The sequence below is a fragment of the Colius striatus genome, chromosome 12, assembly GCF_028858725.1.
Source record: "Colius striatus isolate bColStr4 chromosome 12, bColStr4.1.hap1, whole genome shotgun sequence".
NCBI classification, from domain to species: Eukaryota; Metazoa; Chordata; class Aves; order Coliiformes; family Coliidae; genus Colius; species Colius striatus.
In genome coordinates, this window is record NC_084770.1 from 14,837,294 (window position 1) to 14,860,167 (window position 22,874).

At 41.0% G+C, this 22,874-nt stretch overlaps 1 protein-coding gene across 1 annotated transcript in view; it reads left to right on the forward strand.

Annotated features, from left to right (window-relative positions):
- The first annotated feature begins 5,662 nt into the window (after positions 1-5,662).
- MCF2L2 (MCF.2 cell line derived transforming sequence-like 2) overlaps positions 5,663-22,874 on the forward strand; it is a 135,149-nt gene continuing 117,937 nt past the window's right edge. The window contains exons 1-2 of the mRNA XM_062006261.1: positions 5,663-5,804; positions 20,903-20,986. Of these exons, the coding sequence (XP_061862245.1) occupies positions 5,663-5,804; positions 20,903-20,986 (226 nt within the window). The remainder of the gene's footprint in view (positions 5,805-20,902; positions 20,987-22,874) is intronic.

The window sequence follows — 22,874 nt, forward strand, 5'->3', positions numbered from 1 at the left end:
ACAATAACTGATGTTGAGTGTTTGAGAGATGGCAATAAAACATTGGAAATGCTTTTTACTGTACTTTGTAACGTAAGAAACTGTTTCTTCCTGTTCAACTAACATTTGGAATGTGTCCAAAAGCCTTTGAATATCAACAGCCTTTGTGATTCTTAGGGATCCTATTTTTATCCTTATGTCTTTCTGGTTCTCCTTTATCTGCTTTTAAGTTAAGAATTGCAACAACAACAAAAAAATTGCTTCCGTCAGGGAATGTGCACAGCTGCTCCTCGGGGAAAGAAGCTGTCCTGGTGGTCTTGGCTGCATGGATCCAGCTGCTGTCCTGCTCTGGAAGCTTCAGTGCCTGATTGTAGGGAGAAAAAGGTAAAGGTGGCGAGGAAGAGGAACAGTGCAGTGCTCTGGGTGCCAGCAAGAATCAGGGTTAGCATCACACTGGAGCTGACTGTGTGTGTCTATGTCTGAGTATAGGGAGGAGGAAAATGTCCCTTTTTTAATATCTAGAGACTTTCTTTTCCAGCACTCATGCTGATGCTGGGGGGCAATGGCACAAGACTGTGCCTATGCATCCCCCTCAGTGCATGGTGCATTGGTGGTCAGGTGATGGTGTTTAGGAGTGTGGGAGAATGGTGTTCTGACATGCCCAGTTTTATGGATCACAGCCTTCTCTGGGTTACCCAATATCTCTCCAGTCTGTTTGTTTTGCATCTACTGGTCTTTCAATTTATTTCTCTGACTCTTTAAGCCAAGAGCTATGTTTTGGGTATGTATTGCACAAGAAAGCTCTTAGCCTCACTAAGGTCTTCATGCATTTTCATGACCAAGACTAGAATAACTGCATTGAAGCCTAAACCCTGGATCTAGTTGCTCTTTACCCCTGCGTCAGTTACTGATTGCTGGCTTTGGGAATCTGTTTATCTTGTCAAGCAGATGCCTAACAGGACAGAAATACCTTCTGTTCCTGCTGATGTGCATTTAGGGGCAGAGGTCAAGAGAGCTAGATAAAATAAATCCTTCAGGTGCAGCAGCAAGTCCTGCCCAGTGCTTGGCTTATGAAGATTCCACTCATCTCCTGGGCAGCTTCTGTAATCCTGCAGTGATGGCACTGGCTTTTTTCTTTTCTTTTCTTTCTTTTTTTTTTTTTTTTTTAATAATGATGGTCAGGGACCTTGCTTAGCCCTGGATATCTGCCCAGCTTAAAGATGGCAACAGGTTGTCTTCTGATCTTCGCTATGCTCAATCCTGCTTTTGTCAGCTCGTGTGGGAGTAAATGTACGACAACAGCAGCAAAGTTCTTGTTTCCCACTGCTGAAGGTGACCAGAAATGTTTTGTTCGTCAGTTAGGAAAGCGTTTTAAGAAGATCAGTGTAATGAGATTCTGAAGCCATATGGCACTGGAATTAGTGCCTTCTAGTGCAGTAACTGCATATTGTAATTGCAACAGTGCTGCATGCCAGAGCAGAGATACTTCTTTTTCTCTGCTTGTTCCTTTAACATCTTGGGACTTAAAACAATGCCTGGGATTGTAGCCCTTTATTAAAAAAGGAGGGGGAGGGAGTCTTGGTCTGCTTTTTATTAGCTGGAAGAAAATAAATGGAAGTTAATAGAAAGGACTAGTTTCCATTTCCTATCTGAACAGTGGAATTGATGTTACCTGTAACAGCACTAAGTGTGCTTTGAAAATAAATCTTCGTGTCAAGTGCTGAAATGCCTTGTGGCTTGTCGGGTTCATGATCATGGTGGAGAAGGCAGAAAGAAGGTCACGGGGATATATGCAAAAGGAATAGTGTGTTTCAGCATGTCAAAGAACAGTTCAGCTTCACATAAAAATAGGAAAATGTGAAGGTGGGATTGCAGGGATGCAATATGTTGGGTTTTTTTGGTTTGTTTTTTTTTTTGTAACTTCCATGTGTATCAGTCTTAATAGCAACATTGGCTTTAGATTACTTATTTCTTAGCCTTGTAGAGTACTATACAGGGATAGGGTTATCTACTGGTCTTCATGAATAGATATCTTTTTGTCTCACTGGGTTGTTTTTTTAAAATCATTTGTGGATAGGAGAGAGAATTTTTGAGTCTTGTCTACTAAAATATCTTGATAGTCCTTACAAGGCTCCATTGAAAAAGTGATGTCTGTTTCCCTTCAGATGTTTTAATGATTGTGTGGGGTGAAGTGCAACCAGGGAGTGTTTTAGAGTATTTTCTAGCTGCCTCATTTACACATGCAGCAAAAGCAGACCTCTCTCTCCTTCTTATGGCATGTAAATGCTGTTCCCAAACTCAGTTTTTGACTCTTCACAAGAGATCATGTCCATTGGTCCCAGCATCATTGAGATCCAATGTGTTTGTTTGTTCTGTGTTTCATGCTTAACAGTGATACCAACCGTTGGAGCACTGCTTTTTGAGGCAGAAGCATGAGAATTCATGAGAAGAGATATAAGGTTTAAACTGGTTTAACTGAGTTGATTGTGAATTTGTGGCGAGCCTCTGGCCATACAGTCATGACAGCAAGCACTTTCCAGCAAGCTCCAGTTCCAAGGTGAACTGTTATTTCTAATGAAACTAGGAACTAGTGCAATTCCTCAGGCTGTTTTGGTTAATGGCATCTGAGGATATCCAGGTTGTTACTCGGTTTTATTTGTTTTAAATTCCTGACAACACTTTCTTATATTTATTTACTTGCTTATTCATTGACAGACCAACCCAGATGGTATTGCTAGGCAGTGGTGGCAATTAATGAGGAGAAAATATCCTCTCCTTTAGCATTTTCAGATATTTTATTATAGTTTTCTAAAGGAGCAGTAAAGTAACTCCCTTCCATTCCGTGTTAGCTGTGGAGAAGGCCCAAGGAAGCACACTTGCTATTTTCTGTGCCTACTCTCACCACTGTAATCTTTGGCATGCAAGGAACAGTAACTTGCTTTCAGCTAGACTGATACCTGTTAGCTGAAGAAGAAAAAACTGTGAAGAATCCACACTGACTGCATGTTTGGTAAAAAGTTATATAAAAGCATTCCTGCAAGGCAGCCCTGACAGCAGCTCCTGTGCAGAGACACCCAGTGCAGTACAGAAGAGGTAATTTGTGTGGTAGGAAGCAGTGCAGACCTTTTAGTAGTACTTCTGCGTCAGAAAGTTCTAATACATGTCAGGAGAAGCTAGCCCAGCTGCTTGTGAAATGTGAATGAAATGAATTTTACAGGAAAATAAACAGATCCTTATGTCCGTCCATCCTAGTCCTTGCAGCACAGCACTCGGTCCCTGAGGTAAACCTTCTGTGCTCTGTTGCTAAATGTATAGTAGCTAAAGTCAGGTTATTTTTTGTCTGGATCTGAGTGATGGCAGTACCCCAGGTACCCCAGGCATCAGAGATGTGTGTTTAGCATTGTAATGGATGAATGTTTCCTAGGGAAAGAGTGAGACTTAGATAATTTTCCTGATGTGTACTGTGGCACCTGGGGCAGATTTCTTCTTGCATCCACTTCCAGCATCAAGTTTACCCCTTGGAACAGTCTCACAAGTTCTCCCATTGCTAAGCCATGTAGACACTGATGGGAACAGTGCACACAAGGCAGACAGAAGTGTATAGTCACAAATGCTGGATTCTTCCCTGTTGTATATCTCTATATGTGCAAGGCTAAAGTGCAATTATTCTGCCTATGTCAGACATACACATATTGTCAGAAAAGCCTATTTTCCAGGGTACATTGTGTTTGGCTGCGTATGGAAGGACACCTTGAGCCTCTGTAATGAAAAAAAAGAGAATGGAAGAAAGGCTTCAAGATTAAACTGCTGGGTTGTTTCTAGTTTTCTTATCTCATTATGACAGTTTCTACAAATTAATTCTGCCTTCTGTGTCACTGCTCTCCTTGTCTGTAAAATCTTGCAGTCCTCTGGGGATTTCTCTATAGAACCTCTAATAAATATTTTACAAATGCTAATGAATCAGGTCACCCAACGGCTCAGTGTGTCATTGTCCTCACTTTGCAGGCAGGGTCTTAGCAAAGGCAAAGAGCAGGACAGTGACCAGCATCATCCATGCAGCAAATTTGGCAGGGGGAGGGAACACAAATCTTTGAATGCAAATCCCCTTTATACTTTCCTTTTGTCAAAAAGAGAGATCCCAAGACTCACTACTTCTCAAGTCTGGTAGCTGTTTTACTGCATGGTCAGCACTGGATTAGGAAGCTTCAACAGCTCACAGTTTGGTTGAGGAGCAGAAGAGCTGGCAGAGGAGAAGCTGCATAAATTTGTGGAATGGGGAAGAATTAAGGGTGAGTTGACTTCTGTATGTTTCAGCTTAGAGGCATTCACACCTATCTGTCTAGTTATTCAATCATTTCAGTAATGACACCATGTGCTTTTTTTTTTCCCCTCAGGCATCTTTGTCCCTCTTGTGTATTCTCTGATTTATATTGGTTAGGCTTCTCCTTTCCCACTCCATGTCTAGGGATCAGCTGTGATCTGAATAACATTGGCTCTATCTATGTCTAACTACGTAAAGCACTAGAGGTGGTAATGGCTGAGGCAGAGGAAGGCAAAGACTCTCTTGATCTGCGTGTAAGATTCTGTTTTCAGGTCACTGCAGTTGAGTACTGGGTTGCAGCTCAGCCCTGATTCATTAGGTTCTCATTGTATTCTCTGCACTGTCAGCACTGCTGGCCTCATGCCTACATATGCACCTCTTGTGCAGTCCCCTTGGATCCCAGGGAAGGCTCCTTTTGTTTCACTGCATCATGATTGAATGCTCTTTGCACTCAGTTCTCCTAGTATTGATTTCTTCACAGGTCTCTCTGACCAGTGATTTGTATTATAGCAGTTGTTAAAAGAGGAAAAAACCCTCAAGTTAAATAACCAGCACCTTCAAAGAGATATTCGTAAATGTATGTTTCAAATCTCTCATTTTTATGTCAAACTGATGGATCCAACTTCTTTTAAAAGAAAATGTTGGGTTTGGGGATTGTACAGCTAGCAGACCATGTCTGCCAGCAATATTGCCCTCTGTCCTATATTTGCTGCTCTGTTCACTTAGATTATCAGATCTTACAAGCAGGGACGGTGCAGAGCAGCAGAGGGCTTTTCTGTACAGTTGCAGCCTCCCAGTACCACTGCCAGACATATGAGTAATTGGTTGAGCAGCTCTGCAGAGCAGTCTCCTTGCACCGTCCAAGCTGAAATGCAGAAGTAAAAAATTCCATTTTCACTGATGAAGAATCATTAAATGATAAGCGCAAAAGGGACCAAATTATCTTTTTTTTTTCTAAAATAAGAATTTTTTATGGGCATATCTGGCATGCTCTTTAAGAGACATTCTCTGATCTTGCAACATGCTTCTGGGATATCCTCTCTTCATTGTCGCTTGTAAGATGGCTTTAAATTAATGATAAGGAAGCCATTCAGGGCATAGGCTGTGCTGAGGTTCACAGCTTTCATTCTGAATGAGAGAATAAAGTAAACTGATATTGAAAGCAAGGAAGGAGAAACAAATACAGTCAGTAAGCCTATAAAAGTCTTAGTCAATTGCAATGGCGAGCATCCTGCTGGCAAGGATGACCTTGAATGAACTAAGTGGGATAAAGTCACCAGCCTGGACTGACGGCTGAAGAATCAGGCTGGATTCCAGCAAACAGAGAGCAGATTCCTGACAGGAGACTCCTGAGCTGTGGCAATGGCTTCCCGGTGTCAGAAATGTGGACAACAGGTGCCTAGGAATTCACCTTTCACTGCTGTTCGGATAACAGAAGGAGAAATGAAATCTTATCATGATTTTATAGGAGGATGCATTAGATTGGAGCGCATGGCAAAGCAAGGTATGTGCAGCATCTTAAAAAGAAATAGCATCTTCTCTTAGTGGTAGCTGCATTGCATTCCTAGGAGAGTTGCAAAATATTGTTTTTCTAATGCTCTGTGGAGTCAGTGGTAAATAAAGACAACTGTCTGGATTTGGATATTCAGTCAGGCACCAGTGCATCGTTTGGCTTGGCTGTAGATTTCTTGGCTATTTGCAGTGATTTGACCTAGAGGAGGTTAAAATGAGTGCTAGAATAATTCTGATTAAATGTTTATTTCACTCGGGTGTTAGTGAGGTTTCTGTATATGTCTGGAGCAGGTATTTTCTCTACATGTAAAATACCTTTTTGAAGTACATGTAAGGAGTTTGGGCAGTGGGTTTCATGACCTGGTTGACCCTGTCACCATGTGGTCCTAAATTACTAAGTAGAAGGTGTAGCTTTCTCACTGTAAAGATTCCGATTTCACTGTACTCATAACAGAAAACTTGGACTATTGAGCTTTTTGTGCCCTGTGTGAGTCAGTCTGAGTACAGGGCAGTATTCTGCTCTGAGTTGCTGGTGTCCTGGCAATTCATGCTAATTGTGTGTTAACTCTGAAGTGGAGTGATGGTAGTTGAAACGTAGGATGTTGGCTGTGTAGTCACATATCGAGATTGCTGAATCATAGAACACTTTTTCTCTGTGTTGAGAGATTAATAACCAAGGAGCCCTTTGGTGTTATTTGCTCTGTTAACTTGAACAAATACTTTGCAAACCTCAAATCCAGATATTTACACTATATTCATTAGTATGTGACAAAAAGATCCCCAAAAGCATGCAATATTATTTGACTTTCAAGTTGAATTGTGGTGATTTAATGAGCTCTTTGGCAAAGAGAGTTGCATTTGGTCTGGGAAATCGAGAATATTCTGGAGAAAAAGAGGTGGACCAGAAGCAGGTCATCTGCTGGCAGCTCCTGCTTACAAACTGGGGGTTGCAGATGCTTTCTTTAATAGGGCTCTAATGCACAATGACAGGGATTGCAAACTGCAAAGCCAGCCCATTGTACCTCTGCTTCTGTTGGCTGTCTGTCCGTGCTGATTTTTGGGCTCCGTGCCTACCTATGCGTTGTTGTGTTTGGCTGACCTTTGGGTAACACTGATGTTTCCAGTTGCACTCTTTGTAATGGGGCATTCCGAGTTCAGTGTAGCATGGCAGAAATGTCTGGTATCTGAGTAAAAGATAGAACAGAATTCACTGAAGTTCCTCTCTGAATCTTTGATCGGGTGCTTCCAGGTTGCTTAGGGCCCTGGGGCTGAGGGCCTGCTGGAGGCAGAGCTCAGGCATCTGCTGTTCTTTTTCTTCCTGTAGATAGAGAGAGGAAGATGCTGGAGAGAGCTTTGCCATGGTTACTGTTCCCAGGGAAACACCTTCCCTGCCTCTCATGTTGAGAGATAACCTGGCATAGTATTATGGGCGGAAATCCCTTGGAAGATAATTTTCTGCTAGAGAACAGATAGTGTGTCAACTCAGCTGAGCCTGTTGCCATTTTGTGAGGCAGAAAGCATCTTAGCACTTTTGTTTTAAATTCTGCCAATGGGGCTGCAGGACAGGCAGAAGTCAGGTTATTACTAGGGATGAGGAGCCTTCAGCTGCATTAAAGTTGCATGAGCTGTGAGAATACACAAGTGACAACTCTGCATGTGGTGGTGGTGTTAAAAGGGGGCTGTGGAGCTGACAAGGTGACACAGGAATTCCTAACGACATGACCTGGGTTAGAACAGTTTCCCTTTGCAGTAGGTGCTACATAAAGAAAGGGAAGAAAGATGATCTGTCCCAGAGAACTTGGTCCCTGCCTGCCTCATCATGCTACTAGCAAAGACTCATTGACTAACTGGATGTATGCCTTTTTCTCAGTCTGGCTCTGAACATAGTAGCAATGCAAGGTCTCTGTGGCATGTTCTGACTTCACCCTTGCTTAGGGGACCCCCTTCTGCAATGTAAAGATCCACTTGAGGACTAATTGGCAGTGCTTACTCAGTACTCCAGGCACTACAAAATACGAAGCATTTTTCACCTACAGACCACATTGGTGGAACCCCATGAATATTATGTGACCATTTTATCTCTTGTACTTTTAAAAAGCATAATGAGAAGAGTTGCAGGTAGCTACAGCAGAAATAGAGGTGATGTGGTTGCACCTAGGCCAGCAGTGGCCTGCAGGTTGCCTTCCTTTCAGCAGTAGCACCCACAGCAAGCAGTGTTGTGCCAAGCTAATCCAGTTCCTGGATCATCCTAGTTCAAGGCTTCCTTTCAATTGACGTGATTTGTTTCTACAAGTGGTTGAAAGTGTGATTGTAGGCTCCTCTTTGCATAAAGACATGAAAATAGTGAATGCTTACAAAAAGAAAGTGCTGCTGTGAGAGGCCCATTGAAGGGCAGATTGTGTATGGCCGTGTGATGAGTGCTCAGAGCTCCTCAGCCCTGGATCCCTGCAACAGGCAGAGGAAGAACCTTGCTGTATGAGCTAATCTATGGATGCTGGAGTGCCCTCTGGGGCCTGATGTACAAATGCTGCTATTTTGAGTACCAGTATGTGACCTTGAGACTCTCTGGGAGCTGAAGCCCCAAGGTGCTGTAGCTGACAACCAAAGGGAAAGGCTTTCTGGTCTCCCAGAAAGCCAAGCAGGAAATGTGGCCTGAGTGCCATTCCAACATTGATCCTCCTTGTAGTGTGCTCAGTTCCTCACAAAAGAGATACTGAAACTGGAAGCAAAGCATAGCCTCTTGTCATGAAATAAATCACTCTTGGACAGTGGCTGATGTGCCTTTTCAGCACTGACATGACTATTCATGTCATCCAGCCACTGGTGTTAGCATCTTTATGCTTGAGGATGCCTGCCAAACTGGCTCCAGATGCTCGCAATTGGCCTGCCTTGTTGTGATGCTCGAGTCATCCAAAGGGACCACACATCTGCTGGGGCTTAACATGGATGGCTGAGCATTGGCTGGTTAGATTATGTTTCTGCATGCTGTGGAGCTTGAGGCTGCATGCAGATTTTATATTTTTAAGTGAATAGATGTGTGTTTTTCATCTGTGCTCAAGGCTGGTGGCTGCATAAAACAGAGTAATGAATCTGCAGACACTAATGAGTATGCATTTCATTACTGAAGGTATTCAGGATTTTGCCATGGCTGCAAAGCCAGGCAAGATCCTCCTTGTTAGTAGGATGAAGACCTGTCGCTTGTACTAACAGAGTATTTTTAATTTTGCCTTTCTGTAGGACAGAGGAATCCCCCAGTTCTCTCTGTCCAGCAATCATAGGTGCTTGTTCTCAATCCTGCTGTTGTATCTCTCATACTGCTAAAATGAAAAGCTTTCTTCAGATGTATCTGTTCAAGGAGGAAGACGAACTGAAGTATGGGAAATGGCTTTAGAGTAGTTAATGATTTAAAGACAGAAAACTGTTTATATCAGCCATCTGGAAGTAAATCCCATCTGAGTGAGTTCAGGCTGATATTTCTTGGACTTTTTGCAGCTTCTTCACCTTCAATAGTGAAATAAATGAGAAATGCTTTTCTTTCCCACATGGCTGACCTTTCCAGGTTACTGGGGGAAGCGAGTGTTTCATGTGAAGACTGAAATCTGCAGTGTGAGTGGAAGGTATTTCTAAACCCCTCAAGACTCGGTCACAGTGCCTCCTCATGCATTGCTCAGAACTTTTCTCATTTTATTTGCATTCAGTTCTGTTCTCCTCTAGTTTAAAATCCTATTTAGCAAACCTGGGGGTAATTTTTTCTTCTGACTCTTACTTCAATTAAAATAGCAAAAAACATATCTTCTCTTTTACATAGAGATTTCCCTAAGAAAAGATCCTTATCTTAGATGCTGCCTCTTTTTGCCCATTGATATATGGCCTGCTCCGCTGCTCTTGAGCAGTATTGAACCCTGTTTACCTAGTCAGAAAAGTCCAGAGAATGGTGATGGAAATAAAGGAGGCATAGCTTGATTTCCATTCAAAATGAATTTTGAGAGAGAAGCAGTACTGAAAAGATCAAGAGAACAAATTCTCAGAGGGCAAGTTATAGCAGAGGCCTTTTGGGTATTTATGTTTTTCCCTTCCTGCCACAATACCAGAACAAGAAACAACTCAGTGAAATGGAAAAGCATTAAACATGGATAGATAGACTGCTGTAATTGCTAATGTTTTGTTAACTTGTGGGACTTATTACCACAAGATAACAGCTCCGTTTGCTTTTTCTGTATCTCCTAAATTGTAGTATAAACTCTCTGGGGAGAAGATTTGAGAGGAAAGCAGTGCTGAATGCACTAGAAGAATGGAGATCATCTGTGCAGAGCTCTCACCCTGATTATGTCCACAGAGCATATTCTCCAATTTCAGCCTCTTCTGCTGCTTCAAACCCCACTGAAAAGCTCAACTCTACTGTACTAATATGTTGATCTTGTGTACAAATAGTACTGTTTCTTTATTATCTGAATCTTGCTGTGGATCAGCCTTCCCACTAAGGTTCCTGAGTCATGAACTCTCCTCCTTTACCGCCTGGATATTATCTAGTAGAAAGTGCTCAAGTATAAAAGAATGATAAATAAAGCTCAGTTGTAGCAGCCCAGTATCCCATATATGACTGTTTGGACTATGCCAGGTTTCTTGTTATACAAATTTCTGATCCTATTAGTTCATTCCATTTTTCAAGGGAAAAAACAAAAACGCTCCAGGCTCTTAAAATAGACAAGAATTATTGACCAAACATTTCTTTTTTTCACCTTTCTCTAAACCAGGATGTTGCAGCAACTTTGATCTGCACAGAGACAGCACTTTATTAATATTTGGAAGCTGTTCCTATGACTCATCAAATTGGGGATTGCTGAATTCAGGCTATTTGTCTAAACTACCTTCATACAGTGTGCTTCTGTGAGAGCCTCTAAGGAGCAAGGGTCTGCATGACTGAAGATCTGATTATGGAAATCGAGATACTGTTAATTAGTAAGGTCACCCTCTGCTAGCATTGGGAAAAACTGAGGTGGGATGGAAAGAGGTAAAAGAATGGGATTCTCTGTTCCATTTTCCCTTGATATTACCACTAGACTCAATAAAGGAGATGTGCCAGAGGAAGGATGAAATTGGTGCAACTATCACATTTTTGAGTCAAAACCACAATAACAATCAATGAGCTGAAAATGAAAGTGAGAGCTTTGAAACACAAGCCAATTTCTCTACGTCAGGCCAGCTCTTGGGTAAGCAGTGGATTTGCAGTTGCCTGCAGTCTTTAACGTAAGATTAAAGAGCTTTCTAAAATGCTGGTTTAATCCAATTTCTGTGAACTTCTTGTGTGTTCAACAAGTCAAACACAATGAACCTAGTGGTCCCACGTGGTCCTGCAGTGAAAGAATCTGGGAAGATGATGTCTTGAGTATGAACCATTCCTTGTCATGCTTTTGACACCCATACCCACAGGTGTGAATGCATGAACATGTGAGATCAGATGCTTAGATGATGCAAGTTATTTGAATGAAACTGGGCTGTATGATAGTCACAGAGGATCAGTCCTTGAAATATATTTTAAAAAAAACCTTAAAAAACTTCCCTATGTACTGCAGATGCTTACAGCTGCTCTTCTGTATTGTAGCTTTAAGAATGATTTGTATCTAAAGTTACTGAGCTGCTGGTGTTTGTGGTAGTACTGGGACAATTTTATCAATAAACTTAATGCTACAGTGGTGACCTAGTATTGCTTCAGACAGAAATAGATGCCACATTCCCATTGGCATGCCGACGTGACAGCACGTGTACTCCATGCACTGTGTGAACTTGTGTCCTGAGGTGTCTGTTGAACTAGGTGTGTAGGACTGATTACTTGTCTGTTCAAGTGCTGTTTTCATGTTTCCAACTAAATTCCTAGGTCTCATTCAGTCTTCCTTTGTCTTTAAATAACAGTACTTATGCTTTGGTGTGTGGGTGTGCCTTCAGGATAGTACTCCAGACTGCTATTCAAAGCAGTTTTGTTGGTTTTCCTTGGCCCTGAGTACTCTACTATTTGAAGTTATTTTAATGAGAGCCCTTTCCATACCATAATCTAAGCAAGCGAATCTGTTCCGTGTCTTGTCGAGATGTGCCTTTATTTGTTTGTGCTAAGCTGTGAATGCCTCCAAAGTGTCCAAGGGTCTGAGTGCAGAGCTGCCTGGGAGGGAATGAGCCAGCTGTATCTTGGGGAGGGTTAAAGCCTGGGTATGTGGTGTCAGAGGTCTCTGTTCTGGTTTTTGTTGAAGCAGTTACTAAGCGATTTGTACAGTCTCCTCCAGGAGAGCATCAGCTCTCTGATGCACCGTTGGTTAGATCTGGGACAGCTTCCACAGAAGGCTGCCTCTCTCTGTCCCTCCCCTGTGCCTGTGTGAACTCATTACCACAGCCGGAATGCAGAGACACCAGCCTGTGACACGAGGGACAGCACATGCTTGTGAGTGTGTGTGGGTCTAGATGCGAGGCATCACTCTTTGCAGTGTGTTTCTGTTGCTTTTTCTAATGGTCATCTGACCTGGGATGGTGGTGACAGCTTAGAGAAGGCTGCTGGAGAGATGTCTGGGTCTCCTCAGTCAGAGAAGTTGGCTGTGAGTAGTATTTGGCCAGTTACTGAGATACAAGTTCAGAGTGGTGCTGGCAGCAGTGGTGGCTGCTATGGCTCACTGTTTGTCTCCAATGGCAGTGACCAGGGAAATATTTTTAAGGTAACTGGCGTCTGTTCAGGAGTGAGCAAGAAAACAGTCCTTCAGCTCCTGAGCCGAGTGGTCCCCCAAAAATTATGGGACTAGGCTCTGAAATGATTTTGCTGGATACAATTGTTCAGAGCAGAGCCAGGGGCTGGAATTTTTCAAAGATGCTGTTTCAGCTGTGAAACTGTCTGCTGGCAAGCCCTGGGGAGGAAGGGGTGAAGTTTGCTGTACAGCTTGCTGTATCTTAGTGTCCAAATATTGGACTATTGTATTACCTTCATGTCCAAGTATTGTTGTGAATGTATTTTAGCTTTGCAGTTTGCCACATGCAATTTTTGTTATTCATGATAGATTTTAATATGACAGCATGGAAATGAGAAACCTTTTGGTGTGCTATGTTCTCTGAGCAGGAATTTGTGATCTAGCAGTACAGCATTGTTGTAAAGCACAGATTTTAAAAGAAGATGAATTCACTGTTCTCTGGCAAAAATTAGAAACCATCAAGAAATTTTTACTATTGAGGGACTAGGCAAAGGGCTGTGCCATGCTACTGTAAATGTAGATTAATTTCTTGAAGCTAATGCTGAGATTAGACCTTGGCCTTTAATGCTTTTTATTAGGGAAATTTCTGTTTCGTGAAGAGTAGGATATAACAGATATAACATCCTCGCTATAATGTCTGTGAAATCAAGCAACATCTGCATAACAAATGATGTGGAATGGTGTGTTTATTTCTCTGCTGATTATAGATAGTTCATAGGGTATAGTGAGGATTCGTTAATTTCTTCTGACGTTACAAAACTGTTATAAGAAATGTCTTTGAAGCAGGATGAGATATGAAGTCACCTAAACTGAACAGTGAGAGTCTATGCTTCAAGAATTTTTTATTAGTTGGTATAATTTAGCTTTTGTGAGAATTATTAATTGATTAAAAGTGTGCATAAATATATGGCGCATTCTGACAATAAGTAGTTGTCAAAATCCTTGAAGTGTGACTATGGATATAAATTTGTGCACACCAATGTACTTTTCTAGCATGTACCAACAGTGAACCAAAACAGTGGTTTATTTTCACTTTCCAATTTACTTATGTAGGAGAAAGATTTTTATTTTTCTGATCCACCAATAAATTTTGAGACATTCTCTTTACAAAAAAAAACCCAAATAAAAAAATCCCAGGCAAAGAAGAACATCAAAAGACTTGTTTTTCAACTACTTTTTCAAAAAGTAGTTAAATGGGAAAAGTGGCAAAATCAGTTTCTTCACCCGAGCAAGTCTATACCAAAATCTTTTAAAGTTGGATTAGGGGGGCGAAATAAACCCTAGAGGATGCATGTTTGCAGTATACAATAACAGTATAGTATGGATATTACACAGTATAAACTGTGTATAATAGTAGTAGGGGCCCATCCTGCCTGGGCTAATAACAGCCTTCTCATCAATTTCACACAAAAGTGACACAAAAGTGAAATTGATTTTTAAACTGTAAATGGGCCTGATTGAGAGCTGTCAACTTCACTGTAACTTGGAGTCTTGCTCTTAACCTTTCTTGTCTAGATTTCTACCACAGTAGTGTAGATTGTTTTAGAATAATCATCTGTCCTTGGAAGTTAGTTAGTGAACTTTGCTATGAAACCTCATTTTAATGGAAATAGAAACTGTATTTAAATAAATACACTTTGTAGGTTTTACAATTGTGCTTGGTTAGCTGAAAGAAAAGGTGATGCCACCTACCTCTGCTGCATTTTGGTTTTTGCTCTAAGCTGATCTAAGTGTGATTCTCTGCTGGAAGAGGTAGTCCTGGCCTTGCCATTTCTCACCCCATATTTTACTAACACTTATACCCTTCAAACTCCTTTGCAGAGAACTAGCCCAGATAAGAAGCAATTCACTCAGAAAAAGATTGCTTCACTTTATTTGCAATATTTTTATTCCTGGTTTAGTTTTCAATTGACTCAACATGTGTTAGCAAAAAAAAGAGGTAATGGAAATGTGCAGAAGAATAAGCCAAAGGATGAGATTTCCTTTCTGTTTAAAGCTGTATTTTTAGTTCCTCTTTAAAGCAAACTACAGCACAGACAGCTTGTATCAGTAACTGATCTTGCTGTTTTTCTGTCTGGGATGAAAGAATAAAGAAACCTTTTCAAAAAGTAAACAAAGGGCATAAATGGTGAGAAAAAGAAATAAACAGAGTTAAAAACAAAACCAAACCAAACAAACAAACAAAAAAACCCCAAAAAACCACAAACCAAGAGCTTCTTTCTCTAATGTAACAATTTTGAAGTTCTTTTTGGCTTCAGGAAGGGAAATGTTTTGCTTAAAGGCTCACATTGGGAATTCTGGTGAGATAGAATATTAGCCTGCTTATATCTTATCAGTAAAGACATGCAAATTTGTCTCCTTAATACGTTTAATTCTTGAAATCTAATTTAACTCTGCTCAACTCTCAGTTAACTTTTGATGCTCATGGCAAGCAGACACAGGACTTGGGACAACATTTGGACTGTAGGTACTTTGCGACTTTGAGACTGTGGACTTGTGTGCTGCCTTTTGGTGAAAAAAAGAAGAAAAAGAACACTTAACATTAGGTGTCCTTTTGTGCTCTTAAAATGAAGTTTTCCCATCACATCAGCAATCTGATTTTTCCCCAATTCCACAATTTTTATTTGAATGCTGTGAAGGTAATTTTTAAATGAGCTTGCACACAGTAGAAGCAGGCCACGGAATGCTATGGTTTTAGCAGAGATTTTATTTCACTCCCACATATCTCCTTTCCCTGTGAACTATATATTAGGCTGTCATTAAGAAGAGATGAATTTTGCTCTGCAAATTTGTAACCCATTGTTCCAAGACAGTAACTTCAGATGGGGGACTGAAGCAACCCCCTCCCCTAGTCAACAGAAGGCTAGGCAGTTGTAGCATTCAGTCACTGAAAAACAAAGAAACCCCAGTGCCCTGTTATGGCTGGTTGCCTTTGGTTGTCTTTCATAGAGCAACAGGCACTGCTGTGTCAATCTGCTCAGTGCAGTCCAATCTTTCACTCCAGCAGGTCATCTTTCCAACACTGTTGGAAACCATTAGTTGCCATTAGCATGTAAACTAGTTTCTCTCTGCTCAGAGAAGTGAGGAAGGGACAAAATTATATTTATTGTTTCTTTTAGTCAGCTGCTGTTGGCTTAGCTCTGAAGACTGCAGTCTGTGGGCTGTGCTCCAGACCTTCTCTGGAGATGAGAAATGAAATGGGCAAGTTTGTGTGGGGGAAGCCCAAGCATGTTTCATTTTTGAGTGAGGAATTATGAAGCGTAACTCAATGGCTTTCTCCTTAAATATTAGACAGCACAGTTGCAGCTAGCCTCCCTAGAGATCTGGAAGGGAGAAGAAGCTGTGTCAGACAGATGGCTATAGTAATTGCTTTTCTTCTCTTTATTGGTAGAAAACCCAAAGAAGCAGAACTGTAAGGCCTAATTTTTCAGCAGTGAAACTGGTCTCTGCTAGGAATTGAATTTATAGCAGTTTAAGACGGAAACCAAGAGTAGATGAACTCACTTGTTTCATTCTTTTTCTTCTAGTATCACACCCTTATTCATATTTCAATTGTCCTGGCAAATTCAATTAGCTTAAGTAATGGAGAACTGCATGGTATGTTTAAAGATTCAACTTGGGTGACCTATGTGGGGATTGTCATTATTTTATATAATCCTGTTAGATCAATTAAGCTTTTTTTCTTTTTTAAATTTGAGAAGCTATGTGTAACTGCCTCTTCAATTAAGAAAAAAGTGAAGAGCACAAGAATAATCACATGGAAGCTAGGAATTGACCGAGTCAAGGTTGTCAAGACAACCATGTTCCAGATCTTTAGTTGTGTGGCTGTACAAACTTTTTTATCAGAAGACTGGACTGCTCTGCAGTGACCAGCGCTTGTCTAACCTCTTCTGCAGATGTCTGCAGGGTGCAGTGAAGCAAGATAGTTGTCAAGCTCCTGCAGTTTGTCAGCTTCCTAACACCCATTGACTTTTGGGTCCTCATGTGGTGAATTAAAACATACCTATCATTAATAAGTTTTTCTGAAGTAGTCTATGAACCTGCAGATGTTAGCTTAATATCAGCTCATGTCAGCTTAAAGCAGAGTTTTCTCAGCTATGGTATCTGTCCCACAGGAAAGTGGGATGTTGCTTCTGCCCTAGAGGCTGAATACCACTTCCTGCAGGCTTGTGGTTTGCAGTACACAGACCAGGAAGGCTACAGAGCCTCCAGGAATAAAGTCAATGGGAGATATGCACTGTTGTAGAGGAGGATGCAAGAGGGCAAATGTGACCTTGTGTGCTGCTGCCTACAGCTACTTATATTTCATAGCCACGTGATCTGACTTACCTTTTGGGCTTGTGAGGAACTTTCCCTTGTTTCCTCAGATTTTCTCAGTCTCCTACTAGTTTCTTCTGTTACAATTTCTTTTCCCAGCATGTCAGTGTGTGAGCTATACTAACTTATTGAATATGTGATTCCTAGTCACCAAATATATTTTAAACCACTTTTCTCATCATCTGAACATCTCCTGCCGAGTGTGGGTTTTACAGAAAACCCCATGTAGCTTGTCTTGCCCAGGCAGGGATTTGATGAGAATTAACTAGCACTCTGCAGTTGTTTCTATTACTTCACCATATACTTTCACTAGAAAATTATTTTGATAGTAAATAGATATTTAGAAACCAAGCTCTTTTTAGAGCAAGATAATAAAGCGGTTATATGGAGCTGGGAGGGGGATTTCTGTTTTGCTCAAGAGCAGTTGCTATTAATGATATCGTCTTATTGTCAAACATGAAAAACAAGCTATTGTATTGAAAACTTCATTACTCTGAAGGGATGAGCAAATCTCTGAGAGGCTAGGGAGGGTGGCACATTTTCTAGTTTATTTTCTGTTTTTGTGGAGCCTTCATGTGATTGTCTGATCCATTGTAGAAACCTTTGCTCCATTTTTGCAATGTTTGGTAAAAGCGCAGTCCTGGTCACCCAAACCTGAGTGCACTTGGCTACCTGTGGGACTGCACAGTTGTCACAATATCTTTGCATCTTCTGTATACTCAAATAAAAGATTTTCTTCAATAGTTGCTCCAAGGTTTCTGAGAGTCCAAGCTCTGTTTTTATTATTCTTTAGCTTTTTTTCCTACTTCCGAGTTGTTTATTTGTTTTCCAAGTGTTTTTCTTTTTTCATTAAGCTATAGTAGTCACCTCTAAACACTCATTTTTCTCCCTTCTGCTTCCATCTTGCTGCCTACTTGTGGTTTGAAAAGGGCATATCTATTGCTATTGTGGTGATTCAAAAACACTTCAAATAGACTGAAGAATGCTAGAAATCTCTGGCCAACCGTCTGGAGATACTTGTCAGTACCTGTTGAGAATTGTCTTCATAGATTACAGGATGTTTTTGTTGCTGAGATTCTTTGACTGTAGTATTTATCTGACTCTCAACAAGGCTATCAACATGCTGTTCTTCAGCAGCTAGGAGAGAAATCAGTCTTACGGTGTTCTCTGCTTTCTAATAAATAACTTGGATATTCAAAAATATTGTGGTTTCCTTTTCTACTTTTCTGTAGTTTTCCCCTTAGAATCCACTGTTGATATGCAGGGGGGAAACTACAGAGTCAAAAAGTAAAAACTTAATGAGTTACCGTTACTTTGTTTATTTAGAGAACCTATACCTGCCTCTCTCAGTTTCCTCAAAACCTGGAGTACCATGTGGCTGTTGGCTGGGATCTCTCTGCTGCCACCACAGAGATGATAAATTGGCTTAAAACTTGCTTAAGGTGGGCTGGGGGAAGAGGTAAACACAGCAACTCAGGGTGCCAGGCTATAAGCTACCTCATGGGTCCTTTAACTTCTCTGCTTGTCTGTGACAGATGTGCTAGACAGGTGATGCTATGCCAGTTCACATGTCCTTTCTTTGCACAAAAATATTGTTAGAAGGGCATAAAGCAGACTCTGGGAATCCTGATTCCTGAGGATTAAGGATTTGTGGATGTTTGCTATAGAAACAAGAAAAAACTGAGGGAGAAGGAGTGAGATTGCTGCAGCATGGTACTGAACTGCCTGAATAAGGTCAGCTGAGGTCAGAAGGATACCTGTGAGGAGATCAGGAGGCTGTTCAGTCCGTCAGTCTCTAACGGACCATGTTGTGTATCAGAAGCAAAGCTCAGCAAAAAGGATTAGTAGTTATATTTGTAAAGATATCTAATGGAAATCAGTTCTCTGTCCCTAGCTATTCAGTGAGCTTTCTTATGAGAAACTGAATATAACTTCCTGAATATGATGTACTGAGCTAAGCTCTGCTATCCAGTTCAATGGATTCCTACAGACCGTGACTCTGAGTTATCTCAGGTCTAGCTTGTCTACAGACAGACAGACTCAGAACATTTTACTGTTTTAGTCTTTCTGTTCCTCTGTCTAGAAATTTATACGCTTTTGTCCTACTTTATAATCAGCTGCAAGTGAGTGTCTTGCTGATGAAAAGGTCCTAATGGCTCTTCCCATCCTGGAGATTGACTCTCAGCACCTTCAGAGCAAATATACCACATTCAAATAAGTGAGCATAGCTCACACACTGTCAGGACTTGCTTGGGTTATAACTCTGTGGCTCAGTGGTCTGCAGACACCCACCCTGCTTGGTTACTTGAAATGCTCAGAGTGAAAATAAACTAGTCCATGTCCAAAGCTAAGCTTTAGCTCTGCTAACTCTGTGCACCAGTGTACCTATACGACTGTAGCAGTAGGTTGGCACCGCAGTAAGTTCTGTGAATATCACTGAAACCAAACTCTTAAGCTATGATGCATTAGTTTGCTCTTCTGGTTACTCTAAGGCATCTGCAATGTCAAGAATCAGAGAAGCTGACAGTGAGCTGCATAAACAGGATGGAAATTAAGGTCTCACAACAACAACAACAACAAATCACTAATTCTAGTTTGACTTTTCCCCTTTTTAGTTCAATGGGAGGGTTTGCAGAATCAGCCCCTTTAAGATTCTTCTTTTTTTTTTTTTTTCAATTGCTTGGAATTATTGCCTTGTTTTGTGCATCAGCCAAAATCTATGCAACTTCTTTCCATATTATGTGTCACCGTCTAGAGGAGTGCAATGACACAAGCTCTTCAGTTACTTTGTCTCAAGGCATTAGTGAAATGTTTGAAAATAACCAGAAAAGTTTCCAAGTGACATCGTGTCATTTAAAACCTAGAATCTCTAGTTCTGGAAAGGATCAGAGTGGATGTCTGAAAACAAGACACTGATGGTATTTTGGGCAGCAGACTAGGAGGCAGGAGAAAGGAGCTAATTTCTAACCTCTCTATTTCTGGACAGTTTGTTTAAAACCAAAAGTTTGAAGTATTTACCAAATACTTCAGTGTCTGCATTGTTTTGACATCAGGGAAGATCTTCATGCTTTCAGTAGGGCAACTACCTGTGTTTTCTCTGTGGTCTCTCTGGACACAGCTTCCTTCCTTCCACCTGTTATCTGGGCAATTGGAGGAGAGCTGTACAAAGCCAGGACTGATGGTTGTTCTGTAGCTGTGCAGTGGCTAAAGACCTAATCGTGGTGGGGGCTATTGTAACATAAACCTCAATCCTGCCAATGAGCTGGCAGATATTCCCTGGTAAATGTTGCTGGTCTAGACTGGAATGAAGAGTGGGGAGTACAATTGGGTGCACCTGCTAGAGAAAAAGATCAAAATAGCTCAATGTGAGATTTATAGTTGTGGATCACTGGATAAAGCACAAACAAGAATTGTGGTGATTTTTTCCCTCAGCTGCTTGCCAAAATATTTTTTTTACCTTTTCAGTGTTTACTTCAAAGGAACAGGCTTTGTTGTCACGAGAAGAAAGCCTCACAGCCCCTTATTTCCTCCTTTTGCCATGTATTTGATTGTAGCGGAAAAACCATCAGCAAAGGAAATGTTCTGGGATTGGTTGGTTACACAAAGTCTTCAAGCAGAGACCAGGGAGTCTGGTGTGGGAAACGGCACTGCATGTGAAATAGACCTACTTTACCTTTCAGTTTCAAAAACTGAAAAGCTGCTTTATGTGGGAGACCAAATGCAGTGGCTTGATATGGCACATGAGGTGGTAAGGAGCAGGCTGTTAGCTTGAGCAAACCAGTGACAAGCTCTGGCCAATCTACTGGAGCTAGTTTATGAAAAACTCTCTCAAAAATCACAAGGCAAGAGATAAAGTAAGGAGACGGAAGACAAGACTCTGTAAGTATCATAAAATTCTTCATGATAGTCATATAACATCTGAACCAATAGTCAAACCAGGCTCTTTTCCTTGGAGTGTCATCTTTGTTTTGCTGGGTTCTTAAAGGATGGAAAATTTGTCATTAAGATTTTATTAGCTCACTGAAGATTTCTGTTTTCACTTGCACAGATGAAATCATGCAGCAGGAGATACGGCCGCTGGTTGCAGTGGATATCATAGAGCAGCTCCACAGGCAATTTGCGATCTTATCAGGTAAGAAATTGCTGGTAATCACAATCTGGGATTCTCTTGGAAACATACTGGAATCTCATGCTGGCTATCACTCTTCAGTTCTGTACAGCAGTTGCAATAGTACTTTTACATTGCTAATGAAAAATGCTGTTACAATCAGACATTCTCACTGCATGGAACTGATAAATGCCAACTTGCTGTGCTTGTTTTCCTTAAGGCAAGTTATTTTCCATGCTTTCCACAATGGGGGTGAAGGGGTGGGTGGAACAGATTTAGAAAGTAAGAAATTAAACAAATCCTTCTGTAGAGATCTTTGCACAATGTCCAAGCATGTTGTTTATGGGAAAAGATTTTGGTATATCAGGGAGCTATTCATGACCTTCTCCCCCTCTTCCTTTTTTTACCTTTGTTTTAGAAATGATTAATTTATGAAGTCTAAGGTTCTAATCTTTTACAGATTTGTTTATTACGTATTCCTTTGTTTGCCTGAAGTTTATAAACCTTATCTGGGTCCTAAATTGTCCTCTAAAAAAAGAGGCCTCTAAATGGCCCCAAAAATGATCTCCTAAAAAGATAAATCCTTATCTGGGTCCTAAAATGGCCTCTGCTGTTTACTGTACAGCCTCTGGCAATTCCTTCTGTTTCTGTTTCCTCTGGTTCTGCAAATAAAGGAATTAAGAATTCACTTTCATTCTTTCTCATAGATACACAGTGAAATGTCATGGATTTGCACAAAATACTGAGATGGTCATAACAAGGTACTCTTGGGCAGCCTGTACCTCTCTGCTTGGTGGAGAGGAACACAGTGCAGAGTGCACAGACCCAGCTCTGCAAATGATCAACTCAGCAGGGCCAGTCCTTGCTGCGTCTTCAGATTTTTAAGTGCTCTCAAAGCTGCCAAATGAAATATAAAGCTTAAGTTACTCAGTAATGTTTATAGGGCTCTGAGTATTAAAACTTGATTTTGGAGGATTCTAGGTAGCATCTTGTGGCAGTTTCATAAGCTCAGTAACTGGTTTGCATTTGTCAGAGGGTATTGACTTGAGCAGAGGTGGAACCAGCTGCTTTCTCATCTGCAGTAAAGCATCTCAGGGTGATCTCTTGTTAGAATTGCTAATAAACACGGACTTCCATGCAGAACAGTGAAAGCAACTGCATAAAATTGCTCAAAACTTTTTTGCATCCCACCATTGTGCTCAGTGCAGAGTAACTAGGAAATGCTAGTCCAAATGCTATCCAAAGACAGTTTTTGTAGAGTAATATTGCAGTATTCTCCTTTGGCTGTCCAGGCATTCACCTGCATATTATTCACCTGCATATTCACCTACTACAGCTCTGCCATGCCAAACTGGAGAGGATATAGTGAGTAACCTGGTATCATTAAGTGCTCCACACCTGACTGCCAGAGATTTCAATGCACAGACGCCACAACAAGGTCTTATAAGCATTAGGTGGTCAGGGGAAGTTGGGTACCCCTTTTCCTTAAGATGCTAACAGTTTAACAGAAAAAAATACCGTTGGGTGGGAGTTTACACTCTCTTAATCTGAGGGCTGTTGTCAAATTTGAAACCAATCCTCACTTGAACTGCTTCAGGATGCTAATCGGACCCCTTTTATTAATGCTAAACTGACTTGAAAGTGTTCTAAATACAAGGAATGGAACAGGGAATCTAATCACTATTCAGTTCTTTTTGGGTCTTGATATTAACATCAGTCAGATCACAGCTGAGATTCTTGTCTGCCCTTTGTAAGCAAGAAAACACTTACCAGTTGGTCTCTCTAGGATGCTCTGATTGCTTTTTCCATTCACCAGGCACACAGAGCTGCTGAAACCAATATTGTTTTCAGGGCCTTTGATTAAACTGACACATGAATGCCTGAAAAAACTTACATCAGTGTAAAGATCATC